This window comes from Podarcis muralis, chromosome 1, assembly GCF_964188315.1.
Source record: "Podarcis muralis chromosome 1, rPodMur119.hap1.1, whole genome shotgun sequence".
Taxonomy (NCBI): Eukaryota; Metazoa; Chordata; class Lepidosauria; order Squamata; family Lacertidae; genus Podarcis; species Podarcis muralis.
Window position 1 is genome coordinate 112,158,320 of NC_135655.1, and position 19,906 is coordinate 112,178,225.

The window sequence follows — 19,906 nt, forward strand, 5'->3', positions numbered from 1 at the left end:
ATGACCAAATTCATCTAATTTAGCAAGGTCCCCTTTCATGCAGATGTACATTAGATCAGTGTTTCCCAACCTTGTGCCTCCAGCTGTTTTTGGACTACAATTCCCATCATCCCTTGCCACTGGTCTTGCTAGTCAGGGATGATGGGAGTTGTAGTTCAAAAACAGCTGGAGGCACAAGGTTGGGAAACACTGCATTAGATAACTTAAGCTCTGATGAAGACGGGGGGGGGGGAGGGTGTGCGTTTTTAATCATATAAAAAGGTACTGTTGGTTGCTGCATCCCAAGCCTGTTCATAATGTTGTTCCTTTTTCTATATTCAGCTGAATCCCTGGGCAGTGGAGCTATGCACTCTTAATTCAAGTATGATTCAACTGGCCAAAATTCGTTTTAGCAAGTAGTAGCTCTTTCATAGTGTTTTCGCTGGTTTTTCTTCATCTTTGGTGGTCTCGCTTATATTTGCCATTTTTCTTCAAACATACTACGATTTGTATTGTAGGAAGCTGAGAGAAGTGAAATCTTTCTTTTCACTTGGATATATCTATGGCAAGGATTTATGACATGTCAATTCTTGCAAACGGTGCCTTCAATTAAAAAAAAATATTATCCATGTTCTATGTAGAAAAACTTTTAATCATTGTCACTGGTGTCCTCTTGTTTGCTGTTTATAAAGCTCCAGCTTTCCCTTCCATTCTGTTCTTGAGGAAGAAGTTTATATTTTCTTGTAAAGAAACCAACCTAGAAGACACAATTTCAGAACCTATGAAGAAGATGTTGGCAACTAAAAAGCAAAATTTGCAATTCTACTATACAGTAGTATCTCTGCTTATCTGTGTGGACAGAGCCCTCTTCCACTGCAATTGTCTGTGTAAGCAGAGTCCTCTTCCAAAGCTGAGCTAACTAATTAGTGTTCGAAACTCCCATTGCTCTAGGTGCATTTTGCAACAGGGAATTTCATTAATGCAAGCAGTTTCTGAGCTCTGGGTGCAGTGCTACACCTATGATTTCAGATTAAAACTGCAGAGTGAAAGGAAAGGAGGACCTTTTTCTGCCTCTCCACTTCCAGCTGCTCTGTGAAGACTGGAGAAGAGACCCTCTTAAGAATATTAGGGGGGGTGGGCAGGGAAAGGACTAGAGCAGACCATGTGAAAAATGAACATATTTTAGCTGCAGTTCATTCATTTTCAGCTTTGTATTCTTATAAAAAAGTGTGCCTAGACATTCCATTTTTGCGCCTATAACCTAGGTTTAAGGTGCCATTTAGCTCCTAGCTTTCATATATCAGTTTCTAACACTGTAACTAATGTGTGCCCTCCCCAGATGTTCCTGGACTGCAACTCCCACTGACTGTGGCTAATGGGATATAGAGTCCAACAACAGCTGAAGGGGCCACATGATTTAAACAAAAGAAATTTTTGGGGTGGCTGTTCAGGAAGTAGCACTATCAGCGTCCAGAAAGCATTCTCTTCAGCTGTTGCCAACAAATAATCACAACAGTGCCAACACAAATGGCACTGTAAACCGCAGAATATCTGTCATTCATCAAAGGCCATTATTTGGTAAGATAGAAATGAATTAAAGGCTTTGTTGCCTAACTTTATCCCAAGAGTTTGGCTCTGCAGATGTGATAACTTGTCAATGACTGTTTTAGAAATAAAAGTGGGAACTTTTCCAGGGAAGAAAAACTTCTCATTCCTCAACCCATGTAATGATCAAAGCCTCCCTCCGATGAAAAAAAGAACTTTTAAAAAATGAATATAAAAGCTGCACTTTAGAATAAATTTGTGGGCAGTGGGGAAGCAAGGGTGACTCTTCCATTGTGATGAGATCTAGGGGGGGGGAACAGTCCAAAAAGCAAATAGATGTATGAATTAAGAGGAGGAGGAGGAGGAGTTGATATCCCGCCTTTCACTCCTTTTAAGGAGTCTCAAAGCGGCTAACAATCTCCTTTCCCTTCCTCCCCCACAACAAACACTCTGTGAGGTGAGTGGGGCTGAGAGACTTCAGAGAAGTGTGACTGGCCCAAGGTCACCCAGTAGCTGCATGTGGAGGAGCGGGGACGCGAACCCGGTTCCCCAGATTACGAGACTACCGCTCTTAACCACTACACCACACTGGCTCTGCAGTACTTACCTTCCATAAAATATATGCAAGAATCAAAAGCAAAGCAATTCCAACTAGGGAACCCAGTCCAATCAGTAACATTGTTACACTAGGTTTTGGTATTTGGTTATGAAGTCCCTCCAGAATGACCTGCACAAATAAAGAACATTCAGCAGTTAACCATCAAGGATTCTATAGAGACTGTACCAGGTTTCTCATGCACACGAACTTATATGGCTTGTATCCTTCAGGGTGTATAAATTAGACAGTCAGGTTTTGTATCCACAGCAGTGACCAGAGGAGGAACGGCAGCTAGGAGGAGCACAGAAAGAAGAAACACCATGGTGCACTTCCAACAGCACAACCAGATGAACTTTTTTTCCAGCTGAAAACAGCTAAGGGTTTGGCGGGTCGCTTAACCATTTTTGTCCCTGTGTGTTGATTGTATTTTTACAGACACATCATGGACCACCTGAATGAAGCTCTCATGCGACGGGCCTAAATATTGCTTCCCCAATCAAATGCTGTTTAAAAATACTTACATATGTAGTTTGCTTGTCCTTGTGCAGTTCAATGACTTTAGGATTCTGATCTGCCGAAACACTCGCTTTGACTTCAAATGTAAGTGCAGAAGCTGCAGCCTGTTTTTTTAAAAGATAGGTTTATACCACTTGGAGGGAACACACGAAAGACACTATGAAATGTTAAATTGAATTTATAAATATAGGCTCAGGAACCCACTTAGGCCATGCAGGCAATGTTAAGCCCTTTTCAAGTCCCATGGATTTGAGCGGGAGGGAGGAAGAAATTAAGCACATGCTTTAGTCCCTGCCACTGAAATTAGTGAGTCTTATAAGCACAAAACCATTAATGGATTTTGCTCTTTGTGAGGCTTCTGACCCTTGGGTACATGCATTTAATTATGATTATTCAAAGATGAAAATATTTACCATATTCAACACTGAAGGAGTTGCTTCCAGCTGAACATGAACAGTTGCTTCTTTCCCGTTTTCCATGTTTCCAAAATTGCAAAATATTTGCAAACAGAGTGAGTCATCTTTCATACAGTACTTCAGAAAAAAGAAAAATTGTATGAGATGCAACTTATACACAGCTATTAATATTTTTTTATATAAAAAAAATTAGAGTGACCAGCCTTATGCAGGGGTTAACAAGTTTCTCTGAGCGATTGTCACAGTTTCAGAGACATTTGGAGATAGGCTATAATTCTTTCTGCTTCTGTTACTTTGGAGTTTGCTTGGAAAAGTTTCAGCAAGGACTTGCCTGGTTATGCTGTTTCTCATAAAAGGCTACCAGTAATGCTGTTCATTGTTCTAAATCTTTCCGCACTATTTCTCTTGCTAGCTTGCTAGAATATAGCTTTTTTAGATGCATCCACAAATGTGGTTTTGTCATTTTTATCTATCCCCACAAAGCTGGATTTTCTCCTGGTCCTATCTGATGGTGATGGGGTTGAACATGAGACCTTCTGCTTGCACAGCAGATGATCTACCACTAAGCTTCCCTCCTTCCCAGGGATTTCAGTGTTTTGGTAAACTTCTGATGAAGGTCACATCCACACATAAGGTTCTCCATCTCCTAAAATCGTGGTTTGGAGACTGAATACAACACACATTCCTCTTCCCCTCCCCTGGAGCTAACCATGGTTAGCTTTGAAGCAAAGTTTGCAACCAAAGTTATAAAAGTTGGTTTACATATTCTGATTACACCTCCTTAAAGGGGAGAAGCAGGGAACTTACGCATGGAAGAAGAGGCAGTGTGATTTCTTAACCATAGTTGGGCTGATTTAGACACCAACTTTCTGATCTTTCTCACAAAACATTTCTGAAGCACCAGGGGTTATGCCAAAAGTGCCTCAGACGTGGATGCCCCAGTGTTAGCTTAATTTTGAAACACCAGTTTAATGAATATTGCAAATGCCAAGCCATTTATGGCAGATACATTGCATTTACTGTTTGGCCACGTAGGGAAACTTGGCTACATGGAGTTTGAGTGCTTCCTTCGCTTTGCACCAGAGGTGGGAACCAGACCCATCACATTCACTGAGGAAGCTAAAAGCATGGGTACTGTTAAGATGCGGATGCAGGGATTGGAAACAGAATAGCCACACAGGGAGCTTTCCAGACAGGCAGCAGATGAGCCAGGACTACCCAGAGTCCCTTGCTACAGCATTTTAAGGACTATTGTCAGGAGAGACATAGACCTGCCTTCCTGCCATTGCCAGCTACTGCAGATAGCTGGAGGGATGTTACTTTTAGAGGATAAACAGGGAACATATGGACAGCAACATGATTTTAGATATTATGGCACGTCCCTACATGGCAGTTGCTAAAGCCCTAAACATGACTGGGTTTTTCAGTATATTTATATAGCCAAAGTGGCTGGCAGGCCTGCAGCTTCAAAAACCACTTAAATGAAAAAAGCAAAACATGCAGAAATCAGCAACCAAGGATTTTTAAAACTTGTTTATGTGTTGATTACACCTTCCTTTTAAAAAAGGAAAAAAGGAGTCACAAAAGGTTAAAGGTAAAGGTACCCCTGACCATTAGGTCCAGTTGCAGACGACTCTGGGGTTGCGGCACTCATCTCGCTCTATAGGCTGAGGGAGCCAGCGTTTGTCTGCAGAGAGCTTCCGGGTCCTGTGGCCAGTATGACTAAGCCACTTCTGGCAAACCAGAGCAGCGCACAGAAACGCCATTTACCTTCCCGCTGGAGCGGTACCTATTTATCTACTTGCACTTTGACGTGCTTTTGAATGCTAGGTGGGCAGGAGCTGGGACCGAACAACGGGAGCTCACCCTGTTGCGGGGATTCGAACTGCCGACCTTCTGATCAGCAAGCCCTAGGCTCTGAGGTTTAGACCACAGCGCTACCCACATCACAAAAGGTTAGGAAGTTCAATATTCCACAGTTCCAGCATACCATTTACAGGGTCTGAGTAAACTCATTATCTGGCTCTCACCACTTTGAAGGGATTAATTACATGTATGACCAACTTGCGATGTTTGAGGAATCTTGATTTCAATCCTTAATTGATTTTAAAATGCTTCAAAAGGAAGCTCTGGTTCTCCTTTTGTTAATTCTTTTCACAGCTCACATCCCCCATCTGAAACTACTGAAGCATAAGCACCATCTTTTCTTATGCTTTGCTTTTTTTATGTCCAAAGTTTACTATTTTAACTATTATGTACCCCAGTCTTGCCACAAACACCTCTTTCTTCCATACATGATCAAACCCAGTTTTCTGATACCAAAAAGTGCTCATCTAATTAATATGAACATGCAATATGAAAGTGTGGAATAGGAAGTCATAATGGATCCAGAGTGTCCCCTCCTGCAAATAAAAGGGACTGAGATCCAGGAAAGGAAGAACAGGGTGGGAAATTATTTTTACCAATTCCCCCTCTGCAGCCCTTTCCTCAAATCTTCTACAACAGCTTTAAAGGGGCTACAGGGATGCAAGAGACAATGTCTTCCTCTTCCATTGGTAGCATCCCATGAATGGATTCTGCTCATGGACATTCTGGATTCAAACCCATCTCTCTAACAAAATTGATTGAATAAAGTCAAGAAATTACCAGCCCCCTCTTATCAAGCTTCGTAAAGAATGTAATGAGATCTTGGAATATATTTCCATTTGTCTCTGGCACATTGCAGTCTCTTATATACTTCGTGTATGTACAGTTTCCATCAGTCGTCTAAAAAAAGGAACAAAAGCAAAATTAGATTGTAGTTTCTAAACCTTGGGTGGTGTTCCACACTAGTCCTACTCAAGAGTAGACTCACTGACATTAATGGACATGGCTAAAATATTCATTTATTCCAATATGTCTTTTCTGAGTTGAATTACTGCCCCTTGTGCACACCTTTACTCTATAAACACATTTAAGCTGCAATCCTAACCCTGTCTGCTCATAAACCCTACTGAACTCATTGGAGTAAACCACATTGTTTTTAATAGTCCTTTAAATAATAGAATCATGGAATTGTAGGGTTGGAAGTGACCCAGAGGTGGTGGGTTTGTAAATAAAGGGTTTGTGGGGGGTGGGTTTGTAAATAAAGGTAGGGCCAAACTAGCTGATACAGTGGTGCCTCGCAAGACGAAATTAATTCGTTCCGCAAGTCTCTTCGTCTTGCGAGTTTTTCGTCTTGCGATGCACGGTTTCCCATAGGAATGCATTGAAAATCAATTAATGCATTCCTAGGGAAACCGCCTTCAGACCAGGTCCGGGGACAGTCTGTCCCCGGACCTCTTCTGAAGGCTGGGGGGGGGGGGGACAAGGGCTTTTCTTCCCACCCCCAGCATTTTAAAAAACCCCGGGACAGCGGAGGACTTCTCCGCTGTCCGGGGCAATTTAAAAGCCCCTGGGAAGGCAGGCAGGGGGGACAAAGACTTTTGCCCCCCGCCAGCCTTCAGAAGAGGTCCTGGACCTCTTCTGAAGGCGGGCGGGGGGCGAAAGTCTATGCTCCCCCCCCCCCGCCTGCCTTCAAAAGCCCTCCGGGACAGGCAGGCAGGGGGGAGCAAAGACTTTCGCCCCCCGCCCGCCTTCAGAAGGTGTTCCCTCCCCGCCGCCCGGCTTCGGAGCATCGTTCCGAAGCCCGGCGGCGGGGGCAGGTGTTCCCTCCCCGTCGCCCGGCTTCGGAGCATCGTTCCAAAGCCGGGCAGCGGGGGCAGGTGTTCCCTCCCCACCGCCGGGCTTCGGAGCATCGTTCCGAAGCCGGGCGGCGGCGGGAGGAGGTGTTCCCGCCCCACCGCCCGGCTTCAGAGGAGCCTTCCGAAGCCCAGCGGCGGCGGGAGGAGGTGTTCCCGCCCCGCCGCCAGGCTTCGGAGGAGGTCCGAGGACAGTGGGGAAGACGCGCTGCGCTTCCCCGCTGTCCCGGATATTTCCCTATGGGCTGTCGTCTTGTGAAGCAAGCCCATAGAGAAATTCGTCTTGCGAAGCACCTCCAAAACGGAAAACCCTTTCGTCTAGCGGGTTTTCCGTCTTGCGAGGCGTTCGTCTTGCGAGGTACCACTGTATGTGGGCTCTGTGCCATCGCAGCTAATAGGGATGAGACAGCTGGAGGAGAATTTTCAGTCCTTACTGGTGGGATTTTAAACAACTATTTACCAAGCTGTGTTTTATGGCTATGGAAAGGACACAAAGTGGATGGACACAACTGGGTGACTCAGGATGTCTGACACATGCAGATCTTTGTACCTATACATCTGACATGAAAGATGTCTTGTGTGACACAGCAGCCCAGTCCCTACTGGTTACACAGCTTCAAACTTCTCAGTATTTCACTGCTTTGATACAACCTTCCTACTTGCCATACATAGAGTAAACCAGGCATACCTGGACATCCAGAATATTAAACAACTTGATTTCTCTAGGAACAAAAGAATTGGGTATCTGTATCACCAGGCTTACACCAGGAGCCATACTTAGTCCCAGATTGCTGACCTAAGGAGTAAAGAACACAGTTATGGTAGAATCTCATCTGAAACTGGAAATCAAACCAGACTCTTAACTTACATAATACCTGCTATTTTTGCTCTCTGAAACACAAACGCTTGAAAGATATGTTCATGTATCCAGGTTTTATATTAAAAGGCTTATATATCTTACGTTTCAAATCATTTTTAAAGGAGGTGAGCCATCATAAGACTTCCAGAAATGAGGTAAATTTGAAGTAGAAATGATGATCAGAGATTATACAAGTAGGAGTAGCGACAAAATGTTGCTGTTTGAAAGTGCTGTTCAAGATTCCAGCTACTCTGTGTGTGTCTCCTCCCCGTCACTCCCAGTTTTCCTCCCTCCTACAACAGCCCATCAGCATTCTGTACCTACTGCTCTGGACTTCTTTTTGGAAGGAGAAAAATTAGGAGGTGCAATGGACACACTATTGTCACAACACAGCTACATTACTACACAGCTACATTAAATTCTTTAATGTCTCCATTGAGGCCTTGTGGACAATGGAGCAACCTTTTCAGAAGTGACCTTTGGGAAGAAGGGTGGCACAAAATTCAATAATTATTAATGCACCTCACGCTTAATGCGTCATACCACTCTACTCAGTGTAGGAAGTTAAGGTTGGGCCTGTTAAAAATCCAAAGGGTTAAGGAGCTGTTTAGGGAAGGAATCCAGAGGGTGAGGTGGGAGGGGGTGAGCAGAGATCCACTTAGTGGCAGTAGTGAGCAGGAAGAGGTTTGGCTGGTTTGCTTGCCTCCTTTCCCTCTCATAGTGCAGAGGCTACAACTCGTCTTGTCACAATATATATTCTATTTTTCTCACTATCTCAGAATTAAATTATTCTGGGGCTATATAGGAGTCCACACACCCCTTTTAAGCTCCCCCCTGCAGAATTATTCTGTGTTTTGCTCAGTGCAAATGTGGCCTTTTCAACCATCATATTTGTAACTGGAATAATGGCAAAACTGTGTGTTTTTATTACTTAACCTTAGAAAGCAACTTTGACAGAACAGTTAATTTTTCATCTGGGGAACTAGTGAAGGAATTGTGTTCCAAGAATAGTCCAAAGAGATATAATTGAAAGAGGCACTGCAGGTATAGCCTTACTGGCTCAGAGAGTGTATAACTTTATTGAAATCAGCTTAACCTACAAGGAAAAGCCCCCCCCCCCCCCGTGAAGTGATAAATTTCATTTAATTCACTTTTCAAAAGCGCCAAGAACAGAAAATGTGTCTGTAAGAAATATCTCTTACATGGAAAGTGAAGTTTATCGTCTCCTTTATGCAGGTAACTGGTGAATTTTCCTCACTGGGTCCATAGACAAATGATGATGGAGATACAGATCTACAAAAAAGTGTTTCCCAAAAGAAACAATTGAAAATAAATCTTGATGAAATCATTACCAGTGCATCCATTGTCAATTAGCTTCCTTAAGTACTGTTTGCTACACATCTGGAATCCCAGGTCATCAGAATGAAGTCAGCTCACAGGCAATCTAATTCTAGTTATACTAGCTGCCTGCAATAGGGACACGGGTGGCACTGTGGGTTAAACCAGAGCCTAGGACTTGCCAATCAGAAGGTTGGCAGTTCGAATCCCCACAACGGGGTGAGCTCCCATTGCTCAGTCCCTGCTCCTGCCAACCTAGCAATTCAAAAGCACGTCAAAATGCAAGTAGATAAATAGGTAGTGCAAGCAGATAAATAGGTACCACTTTGGTGGGAAGGTAAATGGCATTTCTGTGCGCTGCTCTGGTTCGCCAGAAGCAGCTTAGTCATGCTGGCCACATGACCCGGAAGCTGTACGCCGGCTCCCTTGGCCAATAAAGTGAGATGAGCGCTGCAACCCCAGAGTCGGTCACGACTGGACCTAATGGTTGGGGGTCCCTTTACCTTTACCTTTAGCTGCCTGCAAGAGGCAAGTATAACAGGGTCTCCAACTCTAGGATGGCAGGCTCTTCTGCCAACTGTGCTGAGGGCGTTGGGCACAGCTGGTTTTTATGCACTGCTCACTGACTGGGCAGGCAAGCAGGCAATCCCGCTTAGCCAGTGATGCACTGACCAATTGAGGGAGGCTCCGACTGGCCTGTTTAAACTTAGTTTTTTGGCAGGCAAGCCCACTCTGCAGCCCAATCAGCTGGGGAAATCCCCTAAATTGCCAGCTGGACACATGTGCCCTGGCTAGCATGGATGGCCACAGAATGCAAGGGGCCGCAACCTCCGCCCCACCCGGGAAAGGGGGTAAGCAGCCATTCTCTACACTGGATGGTGGTGCCTCTCTAGGATTTCAAAGAGAATTCTTTTCCTGCCCTACCTGGAGATGCCAGTGACTGAACTGGAGGCCTTCTGGATGTTCTACCATCCAGTCTCTCTTCCCTTTCAGAAACCCTCTGGTCCCTCTACTTACAGAGGCTTCCTGTTTCAACTGCATTCCGTCACCCATATCTGCCCTTGTTTGTTAAGAGTACCCCATCTCCCAAATAGCTCAATATTCTAAGCTCTTCTGAGAGTTTCTAAGCCATGAAAAGGTAACAAGTTTGCAGAAACACTGACAGTGAAATCCTAAAGGCATGGAAATGATGTGGGAGATGGAAGTCAAACAGAACTATGCATAAGAACTAGTTAGCACATGAAGGGGTTAAGACTCAGTACATGAAGGGGTTCATAGACTCAGTTAAATCATGCTCCCTGTTCTCTGATGAGAGAGGAAGCGAAGCCTCTTCTTGTTCCTTCTCTCTCCGTGCCATGTAACTGACCAAGGCAGATATGGCAAAGCTTTGTAATAAGCTTAAAATACATGTTTGAAACCATATTTCTGCATTTTCTACCCAAGAGTATTCTGCCCATGTTTTCCTTGCTTCTGCTTAAATAAATTCATGAACGAGACCTTTGAATCTATAAGTAAAGCATTTTTAAACTTACTTAACACTGTGTGGTTTGCTCATTGCAAGAGGGGTAGAAATAGAGGAGCGCTTTGCAAGTAGACTAAATGAGTTATGCAAAAGGTTTATCAGCCTGCACTCCTTAGGCTTCACTGTGCTGCTTGACTTTGTGAGTTTAAATTCTGCCCATTGGGACTCTCTCCTGCTGAAGAGTCTGCTGAGCCCCACATTTTGAATCCAGGCACCCAGCCAATCATTTTGTTATTCAGCCCTCACACATGGGGGCCACAGGGATTCATATTTTGCTCCCAGAAATATGAAGGTGGTTTAAACCACCTTATACAAAAACCTGCTGGACTCTAGAAAGGGTTCATGCTGTCTTCCTCAAAACCCTGATTGCAGCAGTTCATTATCAGCTCTAGATACACACTTGAACATTCATTAGCTTACCCATGAACACTCAGCTCAACCTCATGCTTCTGAGGCAATGTTAAAATTAGGCTGTTATCCAACAATATGTCAGTGCCCAGTTCGTTTTCACTATGGGAGGAAACAACGATTACAGTGTATCACAACACATGCACAACACACAAGATCAGGTTTGGTTAGATAAAGTTTTCGGACCTGCACACTTAGTATCACTAAGAGAGAGCATGAGCCAACCCAAGAAGTCCTATTGGTCTGAGTGAAAGAGTTAAGCGCATTTCCACTGCAATTTACCTGAAGTCTTACTTTTGCAACCAAACTACTAAAAACAGGTTTTATTTGGTTTCTGTTAGGACTTTTGCACATTATGTAATATATGCTTTCCATGCTTCAGCAGCTCCTTGTATAATTCCCGGTTCTGTCATTCAAACGCAGAGACAATATTAGTCTAAAACGGCAATCTGCAGCAAGCAGCACTTACCAGGTTGCGTTAATGCTGATGCTGAGGTCATCTCCCGCCCTGCTAAGTGAGCTTGCATCTAACCCAAAACTGAAATCCATCTGTGGAGTAAATGAAATGCTTTAGGGTTTAAACGAAAGCATCTGCATTCTATCAGCAAGCATACTATATTAGTAATATCAGTAGAAATTATATTATTGGCGTTTGAACTGCATGCTGCCTTTGTGACTCATTTAATCATCAGCCCAGTCTTCAATGCACCCGCTGGGAAATGGGTACTACTGAATTCGTTTCCTAGTAAGTGTGCTTAGAATAATTGTTATCTTCAGTCTGACCTGCTGTCCAGGCAAGCTGCATTTTTCGTGGCTCATCCATTCCAAATACCTATTGGATCAAGTCCACAGCACATGGTAAACCAGGAGTGGCAAGCCACCACATTTTAGGCCAGAACTGGCCTGCAGAGGGTTTTCTTGCTTTTGTTTTAACTGCCCCACCTCCAGCACCCATTTCACCACTGGCAGCAGTGCTGAATGCCTCTCCTCTTCCTGCTGCTACTAAAAAAAGATGGGGGCACTTAGAGAAATGATTTGTTCAGCTGTTTCCCAAGTGCTGGTGATGGCTAAGCTCTCTGGAAACATCAGAGCACTCCAATCGACTCTGAGTGATAGCACTGAGAAGCGGGAGGTACTTTATTCAGCACTGCTGCTGATGGCAAATTGGGCTGGGTGAGGGGACAACATTGTGGCTACTGTTTTAAACTTCTCTACCCAGCCTGGGACGTGGGTGGCGCTGTGGGTTAAACCACTGAGCCTAGGACTTGCCGATCAGAAGGTCAGCGGTTCGAATCCCCACGACGGGGTGAGCTCCCGTTGTTTGGTCCCTGCTCCTGCCGACCTAGCAGTTCGAAAGCACATCAAAGTGCAAGTAGATAAATAGGTACCGCTCCGGCGGGAAGGTAAACGGCATTTCCGTGCGCTGCTCTGGTTCACCAGAAGCGGCTTAGTCATGCTGGCCACATGACCCGGAAGCTGTACACCGGCTCCCTCGGCCAATAAAGTGAGATGAGCACCACAACCCCAGAGTCGGCCACGACTGGACCTAATGGTCAGGGGTCCCTTTACCTTTACCTTTACCTACCCAGCCTAGGAACGTGAGGAGGAGGAAAACTCCACTTCTGTTCTGCTGATGTGCACAATACAGTCGAGATGCTAGGGGAGGCTTTGTGCCTGTCCACACACCTCTGTGTGTGCATGCCCATGTAATGTGTGTGAGCTGAGTGTGTAACATGTGGTCTGTCTTCAAGAGTGTTGTGGAGTGGCCACACCCACTTCTGATCACAGCCACCACTGGCACTTGGCCCTGGGAGAGGTTTGGGCAAGGGTAAGTGAAGCCCTTAGGCCAAAATAGTTTAAGAATCTCCCTGGCAAACAATCCCCAAAGTACTACATATGCTGGCAGAATCCTATTGACTGCCATGCTTGTCACCCACGAATGCTTCATTTTGACATTGCCAGCTTGTCTACAGTTTTTAGTTCTCCAAAGAACTGTGTTTCCAGAGAGGTGTGAGCTCTCGGATAGCTCAGATGGTAGAGCAGGAGACTCTTAATCTCAGGGTTGTGGGTTGAACCCTCACGTTGGGCAAAATATTCCTGCATTAGAGGGGGTTGGATGATCCCAGTGGTCCCTTCCATGTCTATGATTCTATTTTCAAATGTGTGCTGACACAGATCCTAACTGCAAGGCTATTTGTTAATCATCAAAAGGGCAGTTAAGAAAAACACATGCATGAGTCTATTCCATTGCCATAGGACACAAGGTGTGCTCTTTGGTGTAAGTTAGGAGTGGGGAACCTGTGGCTCTCCAGATGTTTTTGGGCTCCTATCAGCTCCAATCAGCATGGCCAGTCAGGGATATAATGGGAGTTTTAGTCCAACTTCATCTGGCGGGTCATAAGTTCCACACCCCAATGTAAATGATGCCAAAGAAAGTAAAATATATATATTTTAAAAAGTTGATATTTAGTATTACCTTTGACAGGTGATCTACATATAAATGCCCCACACTGCAGTCAAGTCTCACCGCATGACTTTCTGTTTCCGACACTTCACAATGTATTTGGGCTTCCTCCTGTGGTAACAATGGACAAGAAGCAGCTGACAAAGGAATATGGATGTTTTGCAAAAGTACATATTTTTTTAAAAAAACTTGTTCTGAGAGACCAACGTAACAAGGTAATGGAGAGCTGCAATGGGATATCATTACATTTTTGTAGAAAGAAGCCATTGGTCGCTCAAGTCTGGATAGAGACTGGTGCTGGCTGTGTTTATTATTATTTTTCTGATGAAAACTGACCCCCTCCTTTCTTACCTGCTGTAGAATTTTGGTGAAATAAAGCCCTTTGGGGAGCTGGATATGGAGGGCAGTTGTATAGGCATCATCGCCAGCATTGTACAAGGTAACATTCAACATCAGTACCCTCGTACTTCCCACCACAAGGTAGGGCTTCTTTTCATGAGGCCTGTTGGAAATGAAAAGATTGCTTTTGACTTAATTTCAAATGTTACTCAAGTACAAGAGAAATGCTCAGGCTTCCCTCTAAAGTGCCAAGCCATACACGGGAAGCCTGTGTCCCTCCCCAGATGTCGCTGGGATCCCAACTGCCATCAACCCTTGACCTTTGGCCATGCTGGCTGGGGATGCTGGGAGTTGGAGTCTAGCATCACCTGGAGGATCACAAGGTCCCTTTCTGCTATTATAAGCTCACAGCTGGGAAATAAGGTTCTCCCTCCAGGACACCTTAGCTGTCTGTTGCCCACACATTTAGCCCTGTTCTCCAATGTCATGTCCTCTTTTCAAAAGCTGCGTGTCACTGCAGTGTTGTCTACCAAGAAAGCCCAAACTGATCAGCTCCTTACCACATATAGGGGCTTTCACACAATCAGGACACCTGGCCAGGCAGATGTCCTGATCCCTTGGAGCCCCTACACATGAACAGCTAACACCTGGGCAGGGCTTATGTCATTTTGCCAAGTGGTGACAAAAAATTTACCCCAGAATTTTACACAAAGAAGGACCAAAGAGATCTGATGAAGCCCGCTGGACCTGGCACTATCTCTCACCCTGACCTATCTCACAGGGCTGTTGGGGCATAAAGTTTCCTTCAGTGGATGGGTAGACAACCACACATGCCATTTTTAGCTCCTTGGAAGGAAGGATGGCAGGATAAAAATGGCCATCTCTCCTAAGGTAATGTCTTCTTGAGGGACCTTGGGCATCTACATCTTCCTACGAAAGGGGAAGCACCATTCTATCACATACAAATGTGTAGCAAAATACACATCTTTATGGACTCTGTTGTCCTATGACCTGGTGTCTCTCTTGTAGCTTTTGTGCTGATTGTAATTGCTCTGTCTCATATTGTTAGCAATGACTGCCTTATATGCTTCCTCTTTGCGTTTCCACTTTAAAAAAGAAAAGAAAAGCACATGGCTAGGTGTGTCTGTGCTTAATGTTGTTTTTATGACCACCTTATGCTGCACACAAGCTCTCATCTTATAAACTCCAAGTCAAGGTTAATATACAGACAGGACTCCTGCATGTGAGTGAGCACATCTAGCTTGCATTCCTCCTGGTGTTCTCTAATCACGTTAACAAGCACACACACAAAAAAAAGATTCCTAAGAGGATTTAAAAAGTAAACTTCAATTTGACATTAAAGTTTAATTAAGACTTGCAGAAGAGCTGCCTTGAAATAGACATTTATCAAATATATTGGCTCGAGACCAACACATTAGTCAATGAACACCTTGGGGAGACAAGCTGGCACTTCGGCAGGCAGCAAAAGGTAGAAGCTCTGCGTAAGAAGCTCAGTTTCAAATTAAGGAGAAACACACAACTGTTAACATTCCAGTGGCTGGATCTTGGGGTTACAGTATGCTTCCAAGTTAAATAATGGGGTGCTCTTCCCTTCCCTATTGTGTGTGATGCTGCGTTTTGCTTCATTGCCAGTGTGCCACCAAAGCTGGAAAGGGGAGCCTGGACAAAAAAAGATGGCCAGTGTGGAGTATGATATTTGCACATATAATAAAATCACCAGGTGAACATCTGGGAATGTGAGAAAGCTGAACTAGACTTTTCACTAGCAATCATAGTGTGTGTGTGTGTGTGTGTGTGTGTGTGTATATATATATATATATATCACACTAAGCAGTGCAGGAGCCCATTTTAATGGAGATATATCAATGTCCATAAAAGTTCTCATCCGTACAAATGTACACTGCAACACAAATTGCTGAAAAGGGTTCTTCATGATGTGGCATATTGTGCAATGCAAAGAGAAGTATATATACCATTTTGAGCTCCTTGGAAGTAAGGTGTGTCATAAGTGTAATAATTAAATAAATAAAGCATATCCAGCCTTTTTTTTTACTGCATAGAAATCACTAGTTACTTACCTCGGGAATGCAAGTTTTCCAGAAACTTGCAAGTTAGCAGAGCAATTTTCTTGAGAGCAAAATCTTGCAAACATGAACTATAAAAGAGGAAAACAACAATTATTTAGGATCAAATACAATACCATATCCATACATATTCAGAAGTAAATCCCTTTTCACCCTGAAACTCAGACTGTTAATTTAAAACAGTATTTTACTGGCAGATCCTCACTCCTCTCTCTCATTCTTTACACACCAAGTCTAGTACCTTCCACTGTCAACAACAACAAAGCATGGGACCCAAAAGGAAACAGCTCTTTCTAGGCAACCTCTCAACAGATACCTCTGGGAGGCTCCTTACACAACATCAGCCTACACAACATAGACATGGTATTACTGACCATAAAAAGAGACTGCAAAAGGACCATCTAGCCCCATCTTCTGTTTTCACCATGGTCACTATAAGCAGGACCTGAATGCAACAGCAATCTCCCCGTTTGTGATTCCCACTGAATAATATACTGTCAGTGGATTGACGTAGTGCAGGCAATTTTTTATTTGATTTTTTCCAGACTGGCTTGATGCTAACTAAGATGCTTCATGAGGTGTGGCAACAAATCCATTTGACCTTTCATCACAACAGTATTTGCCGAGGGAAACATTTATTAATTTGAAGGGGTTTATTAGGCTCTTAAACACTGCATAGGAGCACTTAAAATTAGATCAGGGAATGAATATATTTGCCCGGATCTGGAAAACTATGCCAGCAGCAGAAGGCTGTGCACACACACACACATGCACACTTATAAATTAACTGCTATTCAAAGTTTCATACAGAGCAAGGGAAATAGTTTATTCCAGGGGTCAGCAAACTACGGTTCCTGGGCCGGATCAGGCCCAGCAGACTTCTAAATCCAGCCTGGCCATTTAAGAACCCGCCACGAAGCCGAGACTCCCAGCAAAGGCGACGGAAGGAAGAGACTGAGCAGCGGCGGCTTTGCCTATCAAACGCCATGCCTGGTTTACCTCAGGGTGGGGTGGGGAGGTCTCTGCCAATCAAATGCCACGCTGCGCTGAGGTAAACCAGGCGTGGCATTTGATTGGCAGAGACGTCCCCACACCATGCTGAGGTAAACCAGGCGCGGCGTTTGATTGGCAGAGCTGCTGCCGCTTGGCCTCTTCCTCCCCCCACCGCCCTGGTGCTGCTGTGGCTGCTGCCGCTCTGCATCCCCATGAGTGGGGCAGCAGTGGCGATCCTGGAGGAGGACAGCCGGCCTGGGCTAGGGCTCAGTGGGGCCACAGCTGCCGTGCTCCCATTGGCGGCCGACATGACGGTGGAGGACGATGAGGCTGGTGGTGAAGTGGCCCAGGCAGTGGCCTTCACCTCCAGGGAGAAGTAGGATGAAGGGGCAGAAACACCTGCACAGGGTGGCAGCTGCAGGTAAGACACCAGCTTGTCCTTCCCATCAAGCCCCCAACACTGTCTGAGGGACAGTGAACCAGCCCCCTGGGGGCCGTAGTTTGCTGACCCCTGGTTTACTCTCATGGCTCTGTATCCATAGGACTGTCTTCACAAGTAATATTTTTGAAGCCATTCTCTCTAGGCTAAAAATGTGTCTCAAACTGACTGTAACTGATTTGCATGAAGGATGCTACGATTTAAAAACAGAGACACTGAATGTACCTTTGCAAAATATTTCGATAAAAACATTTTTTTAAAAAACAAATGAAGATGGCAGTCCTAAAAGTAGCATTTATTAGATGAACACACAGTGCAAGCTGCTTAAATCTGGATCATTCATTTATTTAATAAATTCATGCTCTACATCTCCAATTCTCAAGAGCTGCTACAGTGGCCCCAAAAATACACAAATACAAAACATAAACATAGGGAAAAAACAACATACACACAAATGCAATTGGAAACTTATTTTGCAATTCAACTGTTTTTACTTATTTTAAGTTGTCCAGAAAACTTTACGTTACAGAGAGGCATATATGTTGGAGGAAAAACAAATAGCAATAAGTATGGGGGGGGGGACCTGTTTCAGGTGCAAATATGCTACTTTCACACACACAAACATACCTTGCTGCGTATGACATCATCCTCAGTTCGTTGCTGAAGAACTGGCTGGAGTGGTGGGAGTTCATCTGAACTTTGATTCTTTAGAACGTTCTCTCCGAGGTGGTAGGTGGCTTCAACATGTATAGGAGTCAAGATATCCCTCACATTTTTCTACGGAAATTGGAAACCTAATGAGTTAACAACATAAAAACACACACGTGTGCATGTAAAGAAAACCCCGCCTACCTTAGATCGCTACATGAACGGAAATAGCAGAATTTCTAAGTATGTGAAAGGCCACACGGTCAACATGCAATGATCCAGTAGCAGCCAGTACGGTGGGGTGGAGTCACCCTACCAGCATTGCCGTTGCTCAGCGTACCTGGACGGAGCAGGGCAGCAGGGAGGTCGAGGCTGCAGGGAGCGAATAGCAGGGCTGCGTGGACCGGCTACACCAGTGGGTCCATGCAGACCTGACTGCATTGTCACCCCTGCTCTGCCCCAGTGCCGTCCAGGGAATCTGGAGTGACACCAGTGTCAAGAGGGTGGCTTTGCATCACCACCATGCTGCCCACTGCTGGATTAATGCCACAGGATCATCCCACCTGCCAAATAAAAGCTGCTTCCTCTTTCTATCTCCAAAATCTTACATGTTGGAATTTCATTTGTTTTTCATTCATTTCTTGAAAAAAAAAAGTTACCTTGTATTTTATTTTGAGCTACCATCTAAAGCTTGTTACAGTGGAACCTCGGGTTGCAAACATGATCCGTGCGGGAGGCACGTTCGCAACCTGCAGCGCATGTGTGAGCACCGAAACCCAGAAGTAACCCGTTCCGGTACTCCCGGGTTCGGCGCGGTGCGCAACCTGAAAACACATAACCTGAAGCGTCTGTAACCCGAGGTACCACTGTATATTTCTTAAATTAGACACAGGCAAACTCAGCCCTCTAGATGTTTTGAGACTACAATTCCCATCATTCCTCATCACTATTCTTGTTAGCTAGGGATGATGGGAGTTGTAGTCCCAAAACATCTGGAGGGCCGAGTTTGCCTATGCCTGGCGCTTCCAATGTTGCATTTCTTCATAACATTCTAATTATGCATTTAGAGAAGTTTCATTGGTCTGTGACTACAATGAACATACCATCCATCCATCCATCCATCCATCCATTCATAAAAGTGGTCAGGAAACAGCTACAAAGCTGGACCAGAGGTGTGGAACCTTTAAAGGCCTGGCGACCACATTCAACTTTGGCTAATCCTCCAAAGTGGGGCCACATATTGGCAGTCACGAAAAGGATGAGTAGGACTACACTCACACATAATTGATGCAACCTTTTCTCTTTTCTGCTTAAGGCTGCAAACAAATTCGCTTATTAGGGTGCAAGTTCCATGGCACTTTCTTCTGAGGATGGTGCTGCAAGCTCAAGGTATCATAGGCAGGGTCTTCCAGGAAAAAGACCTCTGCTTAAAATCCCAGCACTGAACTGGAATAAGTAAATTGGGATTGAGTCTACTCTGTTTCTCTTGTATGTCTTTGTAAGATATACAAATTTTAATGCCAGACCACACTGTGTAGTAAGGCTCTTGATCAAAGTTCAGTTCCCAAGCAAGCTACTCTGCTTGAAACACTGAACATTACAATAGCGAAGATGATTAAATTATTCCCTGGATGGGTGAGATAGGCAGGCACTGATTGCCTTCCCACATGTCTCCTGCTCTTAATTCTTATCTACAAGAAAGCTTCCACCAATTCATATGTTATCCAATTCATATAATTTTCCACAAGGGTTTCCCTACATCTGCTCTTCATTACTTTCCATTATGCCAATTAGCTATTAATTATTATTTTCTCAGATACTGAATATGCAAGGATTATGCTCGACAGACGCAGAGGATTTATTGAACTTGAATGACTTGACTTAAGTTCAAAGGTCACAGAAGGGGGAGATACTTTCAGTATTAATATTTCAAAACAGAAGGGCATTGCGTCAGAAGTAGGGATGGCACAAGCATTTGTGCAAGACAGGTGGTTCAAAAGTTTAGAATCCCTTCTTGA

General features: G+C 44.4%; 1 protein-coding gene across 1 annotated transcript in view; it reads right to left on the reverse strand.

The window, feature by feature from the left end:
- Positions 1–229: 229 nt before the first annotated feature.
- ITGA4 (integrin subunit alpha 4) overlaps positions 230–19,906 on the reverse strand; it is a 53,267-nt gene continuing 33,590 nt past the window's right edge. The window contains exons 16-28 of the mRNA XM_028748219.2: positions 17,868–18,017; positions 15,803–15,879; positions 13,716–13,866; positions 13,377–13,475; positions 11,370–11,449; positions 10,913–11,002; positions 8,835–8,925; positions 7,462–7,569; positions 5,701–5,820; positions 3,052–3,171; positions 2,644–2,742; positions 2,132–2,251; positions 230–736 (exon numbers count right to left, since the gene is read on the reverse strand). Of these exons, the coding sequence (XP_028604052.2) occupies positions 629–736; positions 2,132–2,251; positions 2,644–2,742; positions 3,052–3,171; positions 5,701–5,820; positions 7,462–7,569; positions 8,835–8,925; positions 10,913–11,002; positions 11,370–11,449; positions 13,377–13,475; positions 13,716–13,866; positions 15,803–15,879; positions 17,868–18,017 (1,413 nt within the window). The 3' untranslated portion in view covers positions 230–628. The remainder of the gene's footprint in view (positions 737–2,131; positions 2,252–2,643; positions 2,743–3,051; positions 3,172–5,700; positions 5,821–7,461; positions 7,570–8,834; positions 8,926–10,912; positions 11,003–11,369; positions 11,450–13,376; positions 13,476–13,715; positions 13,867–15,802; positions 15,880–17,867; positions 18,018–19,906) is intronic.